At 44.4% G+C, this 17,356-nt stretch overlaps 1 protein-coding gene across 1 annotated transcript in view; it reads left to right on the top strand.

Annotated features, from left to right (window-relative positions):
• Positions 1–17,356, top strand: part of SMARCA2 (SWI/SNF related, matrix associated, actin dependent regulator of chromatin, subfamily a, member 2) — a 187,343-nt gene that overhangs the window by 60,652 nt on the left and 109,335 nt on the right. Inside the window, exons 12-20 of the mRNA XM_044920710.1 lie at positions 1,990–2,120; positions 2,347–2,404; positions 4,542–4,642; positions 6,016–6,163; positions 9,401–9,564; positions 11,074–11,140; positions 11,807–11,917; positions 14,606–14,848; positions 16,264–16,377. Of these exons, the coding sequence (XP_044776645.1) occupies positions 1,990–2,120; positions 2,347–2,404; positions 4,542–4,642; positions 6,016–6,163; positions 9,401–9,564; positions 11,074–11,140; positions 11,807–11,917; positions 14,606–14,848; positions 16,264–16,377 (1,137 nt within the window). The remainder of the gene's footprint in view (positions 1–1,989; positions 2,121–2,346; positions 2,405–4,541; positions 4,643–6,015; positions 6,164–9,400; positions 9,565–11,073; positions 11,141–11,806; positions 11,918–14,605; positions 14,849–16,263; positions 16,378–17,356) is intronic.

Raw genomic sequence — 17,356 nt, 5'->3', positions numbered from 1 at the left:
CGTGCACAAACTTCTTGAACAATACATGTTGCTTCACCACTGTAGTCTCTCACAAAGAAAGAAAGGATCGGGATGAGTGTCTAATGTGTCAGGCACTCTCAGAGGGCCGTTCTGGGGGAAGAATAGTATATATTGGAGCATCTAGAAATGACTCTAATTTGTAAAAGCCCCCAGCCTTACCTAAGCATGCCTCACATGGGTCTGTAATTAACAAGCACGCTGGGAGAGATTTAACCTGTTACTGTGACAGTGCTCTTACCTCTTATTATCTCTTGGGAAAATTAGCCGCTGATCTGGGGCTGGTGACATACACCTTTTTTTTTTTAAATCTTAACACATGTGCATTCTGTTTGCTGAAGTTGGCGAAGTGGACACCCTGCTCAGTTTGTTTTGAAATAACGTTCTTATGCTCTGCCGGGCTCATTCAGGGTCTTTGCCAAAGTTCTCATTCTAGCTACGGCAATTCCCGATTTTCTCCGAGGCATGACATAAGCAATAAAACAGGCTGTGTTGTAATAGTTCAAGATAACGGAATATGGCTTTTCCAAGGGAAGTGATAGCGACTGGTAGGTTTCCTTCTTTACCATGTGGGTGTGTAGATGACCTTTCGCCCGAGCCGGGAAGAAATGTCATGCATGCAAAGTAATGGTGTCCACACCTGTTGCTTTAACACACATCAAAGAAAAAAGAAGGGACAGCCTGGAGTAGGCCTTTTCTTTATTTAAAGGTTTTTTTGGTAGATAATTGCTAATATATTGGGTTTTCGTTTTTTTATTGTTTTCTGACAGTGTTTTGTTGAAGGAGAGGGAGAAAGAACTTTTTTTTTTTTTTGGCCATTTCCTATAAGAAATAGAAGATAAGCTACAGTATCCTGTGTTTCCTGTCATTTTTATTTAACTCCAATTAAGAACAATTGAGAAAAAATTCTTTGGAATTAATGAATTGTGTAAACATTGAATTTTACTACTTTTAAGGAGATGGATAACTTGGCCTGCTCACAAATCAAGCATTTCCGGCCAGCATCTTGCCTGGGGCGGGGGGCGGCAGGGGGGGTCTGTCCTGCAGGTGTAGTCACCCCATAATCAGTAGCATTCGTTTGCATAGGATTACTCCATTTTTTTTAGGCCTTTGAAAACAATTTGTTCTCTGAAGCAGGTTACACACGGCCTCTGCGATTTCATTTTTAATTTTCTGAGCAAGCCATTCTTCATGAAGAGTCTAATAATGAACTTCAGCTCAGTCTTGGTCCGTTCACCCGGTTTCAGATGAGCAGAGCTTCTGGCTTTATCTCACTCCCAGGTACCAGTGGCCGAGCTAGAGAGCAGGACGTTTGGTTCTGCAGAAGCTCAAACAGGCCCCTCGCGAGGTGACACAAATCACAATACCTCTTTCTTTTCACATTCTCTCAGAAAGCACGACTTTGCAATAGTTGTTGTGGGGGGCTATTATTTGGGGGTTGAGGGTTCTTCGTTGCAAAGGACAAAACGACAAGTCTGCCACATTTAAGTAGGAAGGGAATATATTCATAGGATATTGGGTAATTCGTCGGATCCCCAGGAAGCCTGGAGAGCCTGCCTTGAGGCTACAGGCCGTGGTCCACTGGACAGCTGGTCAGCGAGGCCGTGGCTGACCGAGCATCAGCAGGGGCTCGGCACGGCCCGTCCCTGTGCTCTGTTCTCCCTCCAGCATGCCTGTTGCTCCCAGCTTCCCCTAGCCTTGGGCTCTTAATTCCAAGCCTTGGTGAGTACATGCAGTTGATGGAGCTGAGGTCTTGTGCCGGCACCTCACTGCAAGGGAGGCTGGTGCTTTGGGTTTCTTTAGTAGGAGGTGACCTCCCACTTCCTGCCAGGACTCCTAGGTGGCGAACTTTCCAATCACAGAAAAAGGTTTCAGATGCTGGGCAGCCAAAAGCCTGAGAAGCGTCCCAGCACGGAATTGGGAGGTGGTCTTAACACCCAGCGGTGATGTGTATTTGTTTCTCCTTTCTAGCCCATAGATGAAAGCAGTCAGATGAGTGACCTGCCCGTCAAAGTGACTCACACAGAAACTGGCAAGGTCCTCTTTGGACCAGAAGCACCCAAAGCAAGTCAGCTGGACGCCTGGTTGGAAATGAATCCCGGGTATGGCATTAAAGCAGAAATTCTGGTTGTCCGGTGGCTTCCTAGATTTCTGTGGTCCCCGTAAAATCCCGGAGCTCCAACAACATGACCTGTGCCGAAATGGTAGAAGTCATTACCTGCATTTGTCATTTGTACATAGAACGTGCTAAGTAGGTCATGCTTGTATATGTTGTCCTGTAATTTAAAAAAATTAAGCCCCCTCTCCTTCCCACTCCTTTTCCTGCAGTTACGAAGTTGCCCCCCGATCTGACAGTGAAGAGAGCGATTCTGATTACGAGGAGGAGGTATGTCGGCATCTCTGTGTGTGGGGTGTATGTGGGAAGCACCTGTGTCTATCACTGCGCCCTCCAGTGCTGGCCTTGGGGTGACATCTGGAGCCGAGGACGCACCAGAGCGACGATGATGGTGTCCAGCAGTGCAGTGACCTCGTCGGGGCTCCTGGCCAGTGGCGGGACTTGGAGAATTCTGACTCTATGTGAAACCAAGCAAAGAGAAGCAGGCGTTGTATTGGAGATGGTGGAAAGGTCTTCTGGGGAGAACTGGAGATGGGTTACTTTGGGAAGGCAGTGCCCTGCCTTACCTGGTTCACGCTGAGGCTGAGCCACCCAAAAGTTTCCGGAGTCCTTGAGGCCTTAGAGTCTATTCGAAATTGTAAGTCTGGGAGCTTCGATGAAAGGGCAACGCAGACTTGGTTTGATGAGGTTATTGATCCTCTTGGTTTCTCTTTAAATGTGATTCTTGTTTAAATTCCTTGGATATTCCCGTTACCCAAAGAGAAGCACATTTCTCAGCCTCTTGGAAGGGACGGTCAATAAATTTATCTAGAACCTAAAATGGTAATCTTGGATACTTTTAACAGAACTTAAGAAATAGTAATAAAGGTGTTTTTTTTTTAGATCAACTACGAAATGCATTATAATTACAAATAGAAGGATTAAAAGAAGATTTTATCTCTTTTCTGAGAGCATTGTTAGTGGGTAGTCATTAATTCTGTTTACCAGTGTGGAGGACTCTTGGTTCAAAGCGCACCCTGGCACAGAAGCCACAGACCGGGCGAAGCAGCCCCACCGGTCATACAGCTCACCAGAATTTTAAGACGATTGTGATTTTCTTCTATTTTGCGGACCCTTTTTTTCCCCCTAAATTAATCTACTGTGAACACTTGTTAACTTCTACAAAGAGGAGGAATAATAAAAGTTTGGTTTTTTTGTTTAAGCATACCAGTAAAAAGTAGCTGCTTTGGGTTGCATGCTATTTATTTTTTACAGGCCACTTTTGCTCTGAGATCTTTGAAGCTTCCAGAATCACTTTTAAAAATGTTTCTTGTTCATCCCGATGAATGGGTCCATACAAGATCCATTGGAAGAATCTTGTCATTGGGTCGCAGAGCCAGGGAGGGACGAGGGACAGAGGGGCTGCTGAACCCACAGATGTCAGCCCAGGACAGACAGCCCCAGACAGCTCTGGGCAGCTGGGAATAGAATGAACTCTGACCTGGGGTCTACGAACCCGAGTCCCCGTCTCGGGTCTACCACTCACGGCAAGTCACGTCCCTGCTCAGAGCCTCATTCCTCCCCTGGAAAACGAAGGGGCTGGACTGATTCCTCGCCTCACCCCCCAGCCTCTCAGTGATCAGCTATCATAGGTTTGATTGTTGGCCTGAATATCATGTCAGTTCATGTTTTCATTCAAGAGTCATGGGAAAGCATTATTCTCTTAAAACCTGCTTTTAAAGAAATTCCACTGGAGAATCTGGAAGGGTTTAGCTCTCAACACCAGTGGTTGGTCGTGGGCATAATGACTACATAGCAAAGCTTTCCAACAGATCAGCAGAACATAGTATGCGGTTGAGAGGAGGAGGTCATGAATCCATTGCCAAGTTACTGACAGTTTTCATCTAAAGACTGAGAGACCTTGTGATGTGAAGTAGTCCCAAAGCAGTGGGTTTATAAGCTCCAGCCCCACTACCTGGGATGCATGGAGGATATCCAAATCCCACTGGTAAATTATTGGAGAGCATTTTTATGAGAAGGGCAATAGTAAGCCTCTAAGTCTGGCTTTGGAGAGAAGACTGTAGAATGCTTCTAAGTGAGAGCAGGTATGATGTGCAGGACTCTTTGATAACCAAACAGTGATAAATACCCATCTGCGGTGACTTTTACCTGTTTATTCTTGGGAGCAAGAGTTCTAATGGATCCTCAGAGGGTTTCTTCTGTTCTCTTGCTCTATGATTTAAACAGAAATGGAATGGCGTATGGCCTGGTTTAGGGAGGTGTTAAATTTACTTTCTCCCTTCATCATATTTACTCTGGGAAACTGAATACCATTCAGTCTCTCTTCAGAAAGTGCCAATCCTAGAGATCCCTCGTTGAGATGGAATCCTTCCTGTGTCTTTACCCACCCCCCCTACCCACACCCCAGGATGAAGAAGAAGAGTCCAGTCGGCAGGACACGGAAGAGAAAATACTTCTGGATCCAAACAGCGAAGAGGTTTCTGAAAAGGACGCCAAGCAGATCATTGAGTGCGTATCGCTGTTTTCTCCCTTGTGAAAATGTGTGTCACGAGGATTGTGCTTGACAGATTTTCCTTCAGAAAAATTTGTCTGAGGAAGGAAGCCGACAGACTCCGTGGCCATGTTTCCCTCGAAACGCTGCCATCAGAGGTCACCACTGTGCTTCGGGTGCTTGGCTCCTTCCTTCCTCCTGAACCCCCACCTCCAGCTCAGGTCACTCCTCGGCTTCTCACTGCCTTTGCGCTTCACCCCAGACTGAGCTGATGGGGGCTGGCCCCGCTAGCTGGCTGCTTTGCTGTCTTCCCCTCCTCCCTCAACGCATCAGCACCCACCCAGGAACGCCCGTGAGAGATGCCATGTCCCCCCCTCCCCATGTGGTCTCTGCAGCACCCCAGGACCTCTCAGCACCCCATCCTCCTCCCTGGGTCTGAGTGCCAGCTCTGTTCTTCACTCCGGCCATTCTCCATGTCAGCTCTTTGCTTGTGCGGCTCTAATATTAAAACTTGGGGGAAATGATATGTAAAATAGAACATTTTAAAGTAATGAAATTTTTTTTAAAAAGTGGAAATAGGCACTGTAATATTTTCTCCTTTTTTTTTAAAGATTTTATTTATTTATTTATTTGAGAGCGCACGAGCAGGGGGGAGTAGCAGAGGGAGAGGGAGAAGCAGACTCCCTGCTGAGCAGGGAACCCGATGTGGGGCTCCATCCCAGGACCCTGGGATCATGACCTGAGCTGAAGGCAGATGCTCAACGGACTGAGCCGCCCAGGTGCCTGTATTTTCTCCTTTGATTTGAGGGCTGCAGGCCCCACACTAGGAAACTTTGTTTTCTGGGTCCACCGCTCCTCCTTCACCGAAGGTTTAGAACCCCCCAGTGGCTCCTTACTGGCTGTGGAGTTGAACACCAGCTCATTAGCAAGGCATAGGAAGCGGAAGCTGGCCTGTGTCTACCTCATCTCTATGGGCATGGTGCTCCCTCCCTCAACTCCCTCCCAGCATTCTGGGGATGGGATTTATCTTTGCATCTGGAGAGCCTACGACGGCCTCCCTGGCCGCGAGGTCATCTGCAGGGAGACAGTTCATGCTCGGATCAGTCATTTGAGGTCAGGCGGACCTGCGTGCAGGTCCTGACTCCACTGCTTTTACGTGGCCCAGGCACATGAACTAACCTCTGTGAGCCTGAAGTTCCCCACGTGCGTAAAACGGGGATGATGCTCCTGTCTAGCTTGCTCACTTTTTGTGAGGGTTACGGTAGATCCTGTATTTTAACCGGAAGACATGCAGGCAGTGACCAGTAAACCATACTTCCAGTAGCTGTGTTAGGTTCTCCATTCACTGGCCCAGGGATCTGTGGATGATGCTCTGCTTTCTCTGTCCCAGGACAGCCAAGCAGGACGTGGACGATGAGTACAGCATGCAGTACAGCGCCAGGGGCTCCCAGTCCTACTACACGGTGGCCCACGCCATCTCTGAGCGGGTAGAGAAGCAGTCGGCCCTCCTCATTAATGGGACCCTGAAGCATTATCAGGTAAATGGTGGGGGCTGTGCCTTCTTGGCCAGTCCTGGTCCTTCAGCTCACTTCGGTTGGCATGTGTCTTGCACGTGTGTACAAGGATTGCTTAAGGAGTTTGATGATGGTGAGGCCTTTGGGGTCACGTTGCTTATAATACGATGATTCTCCGTAATGCTTACTTCAGAACGCTTCCATTTTACCCTTACTAGGGCATACCTGTTTTCTCTTTCGTGAATTTAGGATCAGTTGTGTTTTAAGAAATACGGGCTTAACATTTGGAACGGTTTTATTGTGGATCTCTTCACAGCGGAAAACCCAGCTACATCCTATGAGTAGAGGGAACATCTCTGCCTCGTCTTGTAGTCAATGAAGTATTTCTTCCAAAACTTGAGTGGTGGCTCTAGTTTAATACCAAGGATTCAGCTTCTGGGAGCCGCTGTCTACTACATGTATGCTTTTTCTAAGACACAGTAAAATGGTGACCTTTGGTGAAACGTACACTGTAAACAGAACAGATGTTTCATCTGACCTGTTGGAATAAGGTCAGCTCCTATCTTCTACCTCCTACCACTTTGGCATTTCCCAAAGTGTGTTCCTTGGAACACTTGCTTCATGAGATCTCCCTTAAAAAGAAAAATAGGCTCGTGGTCAAATAAATACAAGAAATACTATCATCCAGAGGTAGGACTATCTTATAATTTACTATTGCAGATTTGGATGCTTATGAGAATGAATAGGGGCCCTTCTTCTTAATACCGAGCATAACCCAGGATGATCCTGAGCCAACCAGACATATGGGCACCTTGGCAGTGACCCCTCCTGATAATCCCTGATGTGCATGAGCACATTCACGACTCTGCAAAAATAAGTGTGCAATCGATGACTGAGTATCAGTATCCCACAATAAAATAAAATGACTTCCTCTTTCCCAAATTTCTTTGACCACCCAACTTTATGTTCATATATCCCCTATTAACATCCTGTAATTTAGGAAGTATATGCTTAAAGTTCTCCAACTTTGTGGGCTCGGCTCCTCTAAACTCTTAACCCCTAGCACTGTGCTGGCTGCCATGATGTGGGGGTGAATCACTTTTAATCCCACATTGATTACCTCCTACCATCCAATGCCTTTCTCATCACTTGTCCTCACCACCTTTCCAAACCTATCTCCTCCATTTCCATCTGTGAGCTTTATGCCCCTCTTCCTCTCCTGGGCTGCTGTAGACTTCCTGAGCAGGCCTCTGCGTCGGTCCCCTTCCGGGCTTTTCCTCTACCAACTTCCTCCTTCCTGGACTCTGACCGCCCGCATCGGACCAATGAGATCCTTTCCGTTTCTCACAAACCACTTCCAACTGTGGCTCAGGGCCCCCTGGATCACCCTGTCCACGAGTAAGCTTTCTGCCACCTTGCTGCTTGACAGGTTTGTGTATCATTAATAGTTACATAACCCTGACATAACGGGCGGTCTTCCTGCTGCTTCTGGGGAAAGCCGCACACATTTGGTTCCCTACCCAAACCTTCCACTTCCATGGTCTAGGGAAACCCGAATCACCTCCCACCATTTTCATGAATTTCTAGTCTCCTCTGCTGCCAGTTTATGCTTCTGTTTTATCTGGGTTTAACACAAATGCAAAATTCAGCCCCTTTGCCAGTTTTCATTTAAAAAAATAAAAATCCACCACCACTGTCCAAATGTTTCTGGCATTTAGTTGACTTTCCCAAAGGTCTGGTGGTCTTGGGGTCCTGTTGCAGGCCTGCAGCCCCTCCTGCCCCCCACTGTGATTTTTGGTCACCTCCCCTCTTCCTGTTTCTCTCATCTCTTAGTGTTGCTGTCCTTCTGCAAAATTCTTTTGGATGATTTGGAGTCTTGCATGGTACAAGGTACCCCCAGTGGCCTATGAAAGTATTTCTGCAGACCATTGCAGTGCTTTCCCTAAGAAAATCTCTACTCAATGCAACTGAATATGCGTGCCAGAACAATTTGAAATAAGATTATACGTATTTATATGTATGCCACGTACTTTCAACCACTTCTTGGCGCATGTGGATATGTGAATGCCTTTTGTTTCCTCTTTGACTGCAAGCTCCTGGAGGGAGGCATGCGTCTTACATAATGGCCAGGCATCTGTCCGCTATACTTCCTCGCATGGTCCTTTGCACAGAACAATCATTTAATAAATATTGAAAATAATTGAATTACTCACTTGGTTCTTACATAAAACAAAATTAACATTTCCCGGAGCATGACTTAATTAGCAAGCTAAATTGACTTTAGCAGATATGCATATTTATATATTTGTGTATTTATGTGTATTCACTTATATGCAATACCTAATATATAATATGTGTAAATAGCTATGTGATTATATAATATGTAAATATATATATATATATATATATATATATAAAATACAAAGAAATATATTGAATTGCTCCTACCATTTAAACCCAACATCTGTGCAATGGTGGTGGTATTGGGTATTGGTGGTTGGGAGAAAGAACTGGAACAATTTTGTGTTTTCACCCCAGCCTTTCTTGTACTTAACACAGGAACTCCACAAAGCGGCGTCTCGGGTGCAGGGCTTTCATCCTTTAAAAACATGTTGGACATGTTTCCAGGCAGTCATCTTCCCCTGCGCTGCCCTTGGGGAGCACCCCCATGGCAGAGTTTCCATGTGAGGCCCCGGGAGCTCTCGCTACACCAGGAAGTGTCCTCCTGCGGGCCCAGCAGCGGGCCCCTGGCTCCCTGGTCAGCCGGCTTCCTCTCGCGGAGGGGATCCCACCCCAGGGGAGGCTCTTCATGGCCAAGAAGGCTGTGTCTAATGATCTCTGATCTGTGTGCCAACCCTGCCTTCTGGTTTGTTTGTCTCTAATCCTCACATTGGCTTTTTGTTCTTGGAGTGGTTGGAATGGATTTTAGTTTGGGTTTTCTTCATTTATAATAACTCTGGAATGTCATATACTGTGAAATGCTAAGTAGGGATGAGCAGCAAAGCTGCTTAAAATCCCACCAGTATGCTACAGCCCGTCATTTCTAAATCTGATTAACACTTAGCACCTGCCAAGCAGCAGGGATGATTACAGGCTCATATTTTAAATTCTTTTTGTGTTGGTGCGTCCCCCACTTTCCTACTGTGGGAAATCCAACGTATAGCACCGAGGAGTTAAGAAGTCACAGCCTCACTTGAGTTGTATTAGTATTAATTACCTGTGCAGATCTTGGATAATTGAAGCAATTACTCTTCATTTCAGCTCCAGGGCCTGGAATGGATGGTTTCCCTGTATAATAACAATTTGAACGGGATCTTAGCGGATGAAATGGGGCTAGGGAAGACCATACAGACCATTGCACTCATCACTTATCTGATGGAGCACAAAAGACTCAATGGCCCCTATCTCATCATTGTTCCCCTTTCGTAAGTAAAGTCATTTATTCCCTGCTTATCTTTCTGTAGGCTGTAGATTGCCCTATTAGTAGCTTGTCCTTGTTTTTCATTTAAGGCCGAATTTTCGCATGTAGTGGGATCACCAAAGGGCATCTGATCTGGACTTAGGTTTTCTCTTCCCACCCCCGGCCTTTTTGAATGGCCATTTAAACACGGGACGGAGTGATTTTATCAGCCCTTAGCACCGCGCCGCCGTCTACACGGCCCGCACACTGCACAGCTGGGTCTTATTTGTCATCACGCCTTAAGCGGCTCACGGGGCAGAAAGGTTTTGATATCTATTTTTTAAAGATTTCTTGGATTTTTTTTCCCCTTGTCCCATTTCCAAAAGGTTACATATATTCAAAAAGTATGCCTTCTTAATTCTGCCTTGACTGTATCTTTTAAAGCAGAATCTAGATCACAGTCATAACTGGGAATTTTGCATTAAACTGCCTTCAGAACGGGCAGTCTAACGGCCCCGATTCTGCTGCTCCACAAGGACAGGTCTTCCTGTTCTCCACTCAATTCCCAGAGCCCGGGCGGTTCCTCGTAGGTCTTTTCCAGACTCTCCTGAGAGGAGGAATACCATCCTCCTGGGAGCGTAGTGTCTCTGGCTTCAGGTATTAGATCACAGTTCTGTTCACTGAGACCTTTGCCGATCTCGGTGCTAACACAGCCTTGGACCTTGCAAAACAAACCAACCAAAAGGATTCTGGTTTCGCATTTGCAAATTCTGTCCGAACGAGGACTATTTGCAGACCTGCTGCATCTATTATCCGAATCCATAGTATTTAGATATCCTTCGTATTTTATCTACGTTTCGAGGATCTATTTTGTTCTTTATCTATGTTTTTCATGTTCTGACTTCTATATTATGGTGATGCTTGCAGGGATTTAAAAAAAAAAGAAAAGGCATTCCATATCTCTCCCCTGCTCCCTCTTGACAGATTTATTTAAAATTTTCATGAGCTTTTGTCATTTTCTTTTTCCTGACTCAACTTTTCTGTGAACTTATATAGCTGTTTTTTTATTTTATTATTATGTTATGTTACTCACCATACATTACATCATTAGTTTTTGATGCAGTGTTCCAGGATTCATTGTTTGCGTATAACACCCAGTGCTCCATGCAGAACGTGCCCTCTTTAATACCCATCACCAGTTTTTAAAGAGTCCCCAAATCACTCTGGCAGTTGCTGTTTTCAATATTGAAATTAAGGGGTTTTTTTCCCCCCTTTATGTTTATGCATTTTTTAATTTTTTTTTTTTTCTTATGAGTTTCTTAGGAACTGACAAACACATTTGTCATGCTTTGGGGCAGCTTATTTCCCACTTATCTCTTATTTCCACACCTTTCAAAGAAATACGTAGTTGAGATATTTTATATTCTCTCTCCCCTTTCAAGGTGAGGCCTAAGCATGAATAAGAACATCTTTTTAACCACCGACTTTGATACCAATGTCTTTTTCTCTGTACGTTTTCTTTTTTGTTCTATAGGACTCTGTCTAACTGGACATATGAATTTGACAAATGGGCTCCTTCTGTGGTGAAAATTTCTTACAAGGTTTGGAATGCTGTATTTATATATAAATGTGGAAAAGCAAAAAATAGACCCTCTTTTTTTTTTTTCTTCATTCCATATGCACATCTGTGAACTGTATTTGGTTGTAAAGTTTTGTCATGTACATCATGTACCAAACAGTGTGAGTTAATCATCCCAAGAAGATTACTGTAATAAACCATAATTACTTTCAGATAGTGAAATGCAGAAGAAAATTGTTAATTATCATATTGCGAGGTTTCTGATGAGAGTAATACAAATGACAAATACCGCACATTCCGCGTGCCACCACCGTTCCCCCTGTTCCTGCAAACTTCGGCAATTACCCGGGTGCTGGGGCTGCCTGCTGCCCGCTCCCATAGAAAGGGAGCCTTTCAGCCGAGCCGGGGGTTCTCTGCCACCTCGAGGTTGCTGTAATTTCCTTATCCGTCTTCCCCCTCCCTCAGTTTGCAGAGGGGAAGCCTGCCTATAAGGGTCTGAAAAGTGTCCAGATGTGTGCTGATTTCACCAAGCACTTTCTTTGTGGATAATGGATGTGTGTATGATAATGCATAGAGGTGCAATCTGCACTCACGTGTCTGGGCTCCATTAAGCCATGAATAGTGAGACAAAATGCACACATTACTTCCATTGGGTAATACATATATATCTCTCTCTCTTTCCATCCAGGGCACCCCTGCCATGCGTCGCTCCCTTGTCCCCCAGCTGCGGAGTGGTAAATTCAATGTCCTCCTGACTACTTATGAGTACATTATCAAAGACAAGCACATTCTTGCAAAGGTATGTTTTTTTAAAAAAAAATAAGTTCTTTTACCTCTAATTACGGACCATTGCACTGGAGTCTGAAGTATTCCCCTAATTATACTCACTGGTATAATTTGATCGTTAGATGGCTTTTCCCTCTCTCTCTCTCTCTTTCTTTCTCTCCCTCTCTCTCACTCTCTCAGAGTCAGATATATTTTGGGAATGGGTTTTAATTTGATGCGTGCTTTTTGTTGTTGTTGTTTCGTTTTGTTTTGTTTTTTTTGGCATATGTCGTTGATTCTGGTTCTCCTACCGAGCCTCTCGTAGTTAATGAGTTTACATCGCTTAAAAAAATTCACCTGGGCTCCTTCTGCAACTCCTTTGCTCTCCAAAGGCCCTGAACGTGCTTGTGGAGGAAATAATTGTTTTGGTTGCCCTAGGTTATTGTCAGCACTGTGACTTCATTCCTCTTGTGCCTCTGTCTCTCTCAAGACGAGTAGGCACCTCTCCATATGGTCTCCTCCCCGTGAACGTTTGTCCAAGCTGCGGCTTTGGTGCTATTCCTGGGCTAGGTTTTTTTTTCCCCTGGGAAAATAATGGGCCATTGTTTGGATGACTCTGGGCTGTTTCTGTGACTCTTCACTCGAAGCTGAGGAAGACTTGTTCTCTACCTGAGACACACGTGTCTCCTAATTTGTATGTCCGAAGTTGTCCTTGAGCCAGAAGATAGAAAATCGTTCCTTGATTTCTCGTGCCTGGCCTCCTAACGCAGTCACTCAGAATACCTTCTTTCGTGGGCCCGAACATGAAAATTTCATTTCTCTTCCTCCGGCAATTTCTCTTGCCCTGCGGTGTGTGGGAAGTGCTATAATCTGAAACTAAGCAATGGCCAGAACTGAGCAGAATCCCCGTTTCTGGGATCTGTTCTCTCTCCGCGGGAAACCTTTGCTCTGGGCACCGAGAGTTCCCTTCCTGACATCCCAGGGGCTCCCACAGGAGGCTTAGTAATCGAGATGGCAATGGCCACAAGGCTGCATTCCTGTTCCTCGTTCTCCGAGAGGAATTTGGCAGTGTCAGAAATGACACGTTTTCAATAGGACTCCGGGAATGTGTTCGTAACATCGGAGATCCTTTAAAAAAAAAAAGAAAAAAAAGTCCTATCACATCTTCTGCATATGTATTTCAGAACTCATCAGAGATGCCTGGTAATGAGATGAATTGCTTTTATTTGTTGCTGGAGGAATGAAGCTATAGAAGGGTTAGTGATATTTTGTCCAAGTGGAAGACCTAATGGGTAAATGAGTAGATTAGCAGAATCGAAGTCCTCTCTGATTCCTTGTTTATTAGGTCATTAGCTAAATTAGGAAAGTAGATTTCGACTGCTTACTTAAATACATTTGTATCTGCTGGCCTCTTTTCGTGCTATTGGTAAGCTTGGGGTAGTTGTCCGTACAACTTCATTCTCATGGACACTTTTCTTAGAAATAGTGGAGGAAGAGTAAAAAAACAAAAACAAAACCAAAGCTCTGGTAGTTTCTTTTACCCAGACATCCCAGCCTAACTGATGGATTTTATATTTCTTCTCCCCCGACTTTACTGTCACTTCCTATGAGGAAGTCAGGGACCATCTAGAATACTTTGCTCGTCTGCCTCCTCTCTGGGAGCTTTGGAGCAGGATCCGGGGACATCTGAGCACCAGATGCTTTTCTTGGCCATTGCCACTGTTTTGTAGGGAATGAATAGGCTTAGTGGGACATTCCACATTGTTCTCACTTAAAGAAACTGAGACCAGTGACCTTGAAGAGGGCTGGAGGGTAAGTTATGAGAGAGGAAGAGACCTGCGTGCGGACTTAGGAGGGAAAATGGTGTCATATGGCCCTTTTTTATTTTGCATGCGGTAGTCATGCTGGGAAAGGAGATTGTGTTTAATTCCAAAGTTCTGGCAAAAATAGAGGAATGATATTTTAGCATTGTCTTCCCTGGCAGTGAGTATATCCTTGCATTGTAGATATCTTAAAACAGTGATCCTAGACCTGGCAGGTAAGGACCTGGCAGGTTAAGGAGTAGGTATGAACCCAGAGACTCCAGGTTGCCAGATCTTACTTTTTTAAGAGAAGCTGGACGTTCAGATTTTTGTGTGAAATATTGCAACTTTTAAATGTTAGCAGCTCATTCAAATTAAGAAGAAAAAAGAACACTGAGCTGAGCCAAGCCCTAACAATGTAACAACAGAAGCGAAGGCATGAAGCTGTAAGTACCTACTGATGCCATCTTGGAATATTGGTCATTAATTTCTGCCTCAAGTGGAGAGCTCTCTTCTCTCCTTGCCACGAGCTGAGGCAGCATGAGCACTAAATCGGGGATAGCCGTCATAGTCTAGCACTGACAGAAGGTGTATTGGTTGGGGACACACAGGAGCTAGTCCTGGCCCAACCATTTCATTCTGGGCCCAAGTTCCCCTCTTTGGCAAGAGCAATTTGGAATCACATGGCCCCTAAGCAACACTGCTGCTTGACGTCCCATTATCACATGATGTGTTACATCATCTATCAAGTATGAGAAATAGACTGTTGAGACTTTTTTTTTTATCCAAAGGAGAATCACACCATATTATACACAAAGTCTGAATTCCTTGGTTTTCCACACCACGGCTTGCCTGTTGGAAGTGGTTGTATTTTCCCTTTCTCACCGCCTCACCTGTTGGCCCTTCCTCTTGTGTTACAGATTCGGTGGAAATACATGATCGTGGATGAAGGCCACCGAATGAAGAATCACCACTGCAAGCTGACTCAGGTGTTGAACACTCACTATGTGGCCCCCAGAAGGATCCTCTTGACTGGGACCCCGCTGCAGAATAAGCTCCCAGAACTCTGGGCCCTCCTTAACTTCCTCCTCCCCACCATTTTCAAGAGTTGCAGCACATTTGAACAGTGGTTTAACGCTCCATTTGCCATGACTGGAGAAAGGGTACTAGCCTAACTTTTGTATTTTCCACTGTATGGCAGTGAACCGAATGTGAAGAACCCAAAGCTGAGAATGTTAGAGCCCAGAGAACCTGTAGACTAGTTGACAACGTCGCTTACGTTACAAAACTCATCAGTGGGTGTGTGTGTTCTCTTTCCAGGGTTGTTTTCTGCCCTAAGAAAGTGGATCTAATGATGGGTCTAGGGTCCTAGGGTCTAGGATCCTTGATCATTTGCCGACACATTAATCAGGTCACTAGAGAATGATCCTGACTGATGGAATCCTTATCTGTATGGGCCACAGGGAGGATGAATGGAAAGATACTTGTTGAATCAATTTAACCAGATCCACCGAACCAACCGAACACAAACCTTAAAAAGCAGATATTTCCTTGTTGTAAACTTGGGCTTCTCTTTAAACTGTTTCCCCATGAAGAATCTGTGTGTGAAACTGAACTAACTCACAGTAGTTTTCTGCACACATTTTTTTCCAGTTTCCTCCGTTTTGTGTCTACATTAATACTCCTCAAATCCCAGAGTAGCCATTTTCAAATCTCTTATTATCATTCCTTCCACCATCTATCTTCTCTTGGAGCTCATTTATGAAAGGAAGACACGGGCCATTGCAAGGAAAAGGAATGGGTACCTGTCCTTTTGATTAGGGGTTTCTTAACTGTGGGAATGAAAAGCCACTTAGAAGGCTTTTGGGACATTTATGTTGGAACTATTCAGCACTTTAATTTTGAAGTACATTATAGGGACCTTTGCCTTTTGTCAGTAATTCATTGGCTTGCCCATTTCTAGAAAGTAATGTCAATCAAGTCTGCCCCCTAGAGGTTCATAGCGAAAGGTGACATAGAGGTTCTAGAGAAGGTTCTATATAAAGAGGATTGACCAAGATCAGGGCAGAGGGAAGGAAGAATGGTGAGGTAGAGGGGCTTGGAAACCCACCACCATCCACTGGGTCTACTCTCTTCTTCTTTTCATGTTCTGACCTTGTCGCCTTAGAGTGTTTCTGCATCTGAGACAATCCAAGTTAGGAGCCTAACTTAAGGCTTCGACTTTGAGTAAGCACACATGCACTATTGCCCCTTTACTTGGGTTCTGTCTCAGCCTTCAGTAAGGCTTTGTTGCAGTCCTATCCAAAAAAAAATTCTGAGCTTGGGGACTGGTGGCTCGGGCCCGTTTTCCATGGAACTCCGCATTAAGACAAAGACACCCATTTAGAGGCCATTTTATTACCACCTGGCCCATGGGAGGAGGATTCTGAGGCATGCATAACAGGTAAAGACCTGGCCTTCATGGACACAAAATTTCAATCACATATCACAACAAATTAATAAATGTAACCCTAAAGCGTTATTTCATGAAACATCATTAAAAAAAAAAAAGTCCGACTCATCTGAGGTTCTCTCGTAGGTGGACTTAAATGAAGAAGAAACTATATTGATCATCAGGCGTCTACATAAGGTGTTGAGACCATTTTTACTGAGGAGGCTGAAGAAAGAAGTTGAGTCCCAATTGCCAGAAAAAGTATGTTGCAAAATTCAAAAGCCGTGGTTTCTTTCCCTGCTGATCTCCCAAGTACTTGCGTCTGAAATTGTGTTTTTAAAACAGCAGGCTCGTATTTTAGTCCCAGGTATCTTGGAAATATCGTACAGGACATTTTTGTTTGGCAAAAGCTAGAGGTTTTAATGTAGAGAGAGAGAGAAGGGAAATTTCAATATTTTTCAGCCTGGTCTCCCTAAAGCTTTGGGGCCAGCTTTTATAAAATTACCAAATTCATCGAGTCTCCTGACATTTTCCCTTTCACTTACATCAACTCAGCGTTATATTAGTTTAACATTATATTTTAAGTTTAGATTTTTTTTTAAGTTATTAACCTCGTGAAGTTCATTCCTGCAGCTGCCACCGAATTGATCTGCTAGTGAGTCAAACAAGGATATGAGTTTGGGGCTTGCATCATCATCAAAAGGCCTCATAAACATTTACCAGGTTTCCTAGACATTTATTTAATGCTTGTGATGCTTGTGATGTCACTCTTCGGGTAATAAGTGAAGAACAGAGTTCCTGCAAATTGCAGACACGTCACCTAATTATTCTTGGACATGGCTTTTGTCCTACACCATAAAAATTAAGTTCCTCTGAATATTTTAAGCAGGTATTTTTCAGATGGCGTTTTGCACCTTGACTTCTCAGTGCTTGAGAATGTCTTTTGAGCCCTTTGCTCCACATTTTTTGGTTTGCTTTAGGTATTAGTTCAATATGTTCCTGATCATATTTTGGAACCACACACTTCTGAGTTCTAAATTTTATTCTCTTGAAGATAGGTTGTTTGGCATTGTATACTACTTGTTGCAGGAGGGGTATTTGGATTTGAGTTTTCTCTGTAGATGAGCCAGTTCTGAAATGTGTATTTTGCGTCATTGTGTTTTTTTCTCTGTAATGACTTCTGGTTTTTTGTACAGATTGGTTCGTCGTATTCATTTCTTAAGTGGGAGCCGACAAGAGA

This window comes from Neomonachus schauinslandi, chromosome 13 (genome assembly GCF_002201575.2).
Source record: "Neomonachus schauinslandi chromosome 13, ASM220157v2, whole genome shotgun sequence".
NCBI lineage: Eukaryota > Metazoa > Chordata > Mammalia > Carnivora > Phocidae > Neomonachus > Neomonachus schauinslandi.
Note: the sequence above shows the minus strand (reverse complement) of the source record. Positions and strands in the feature narration are given on the sequence as shown.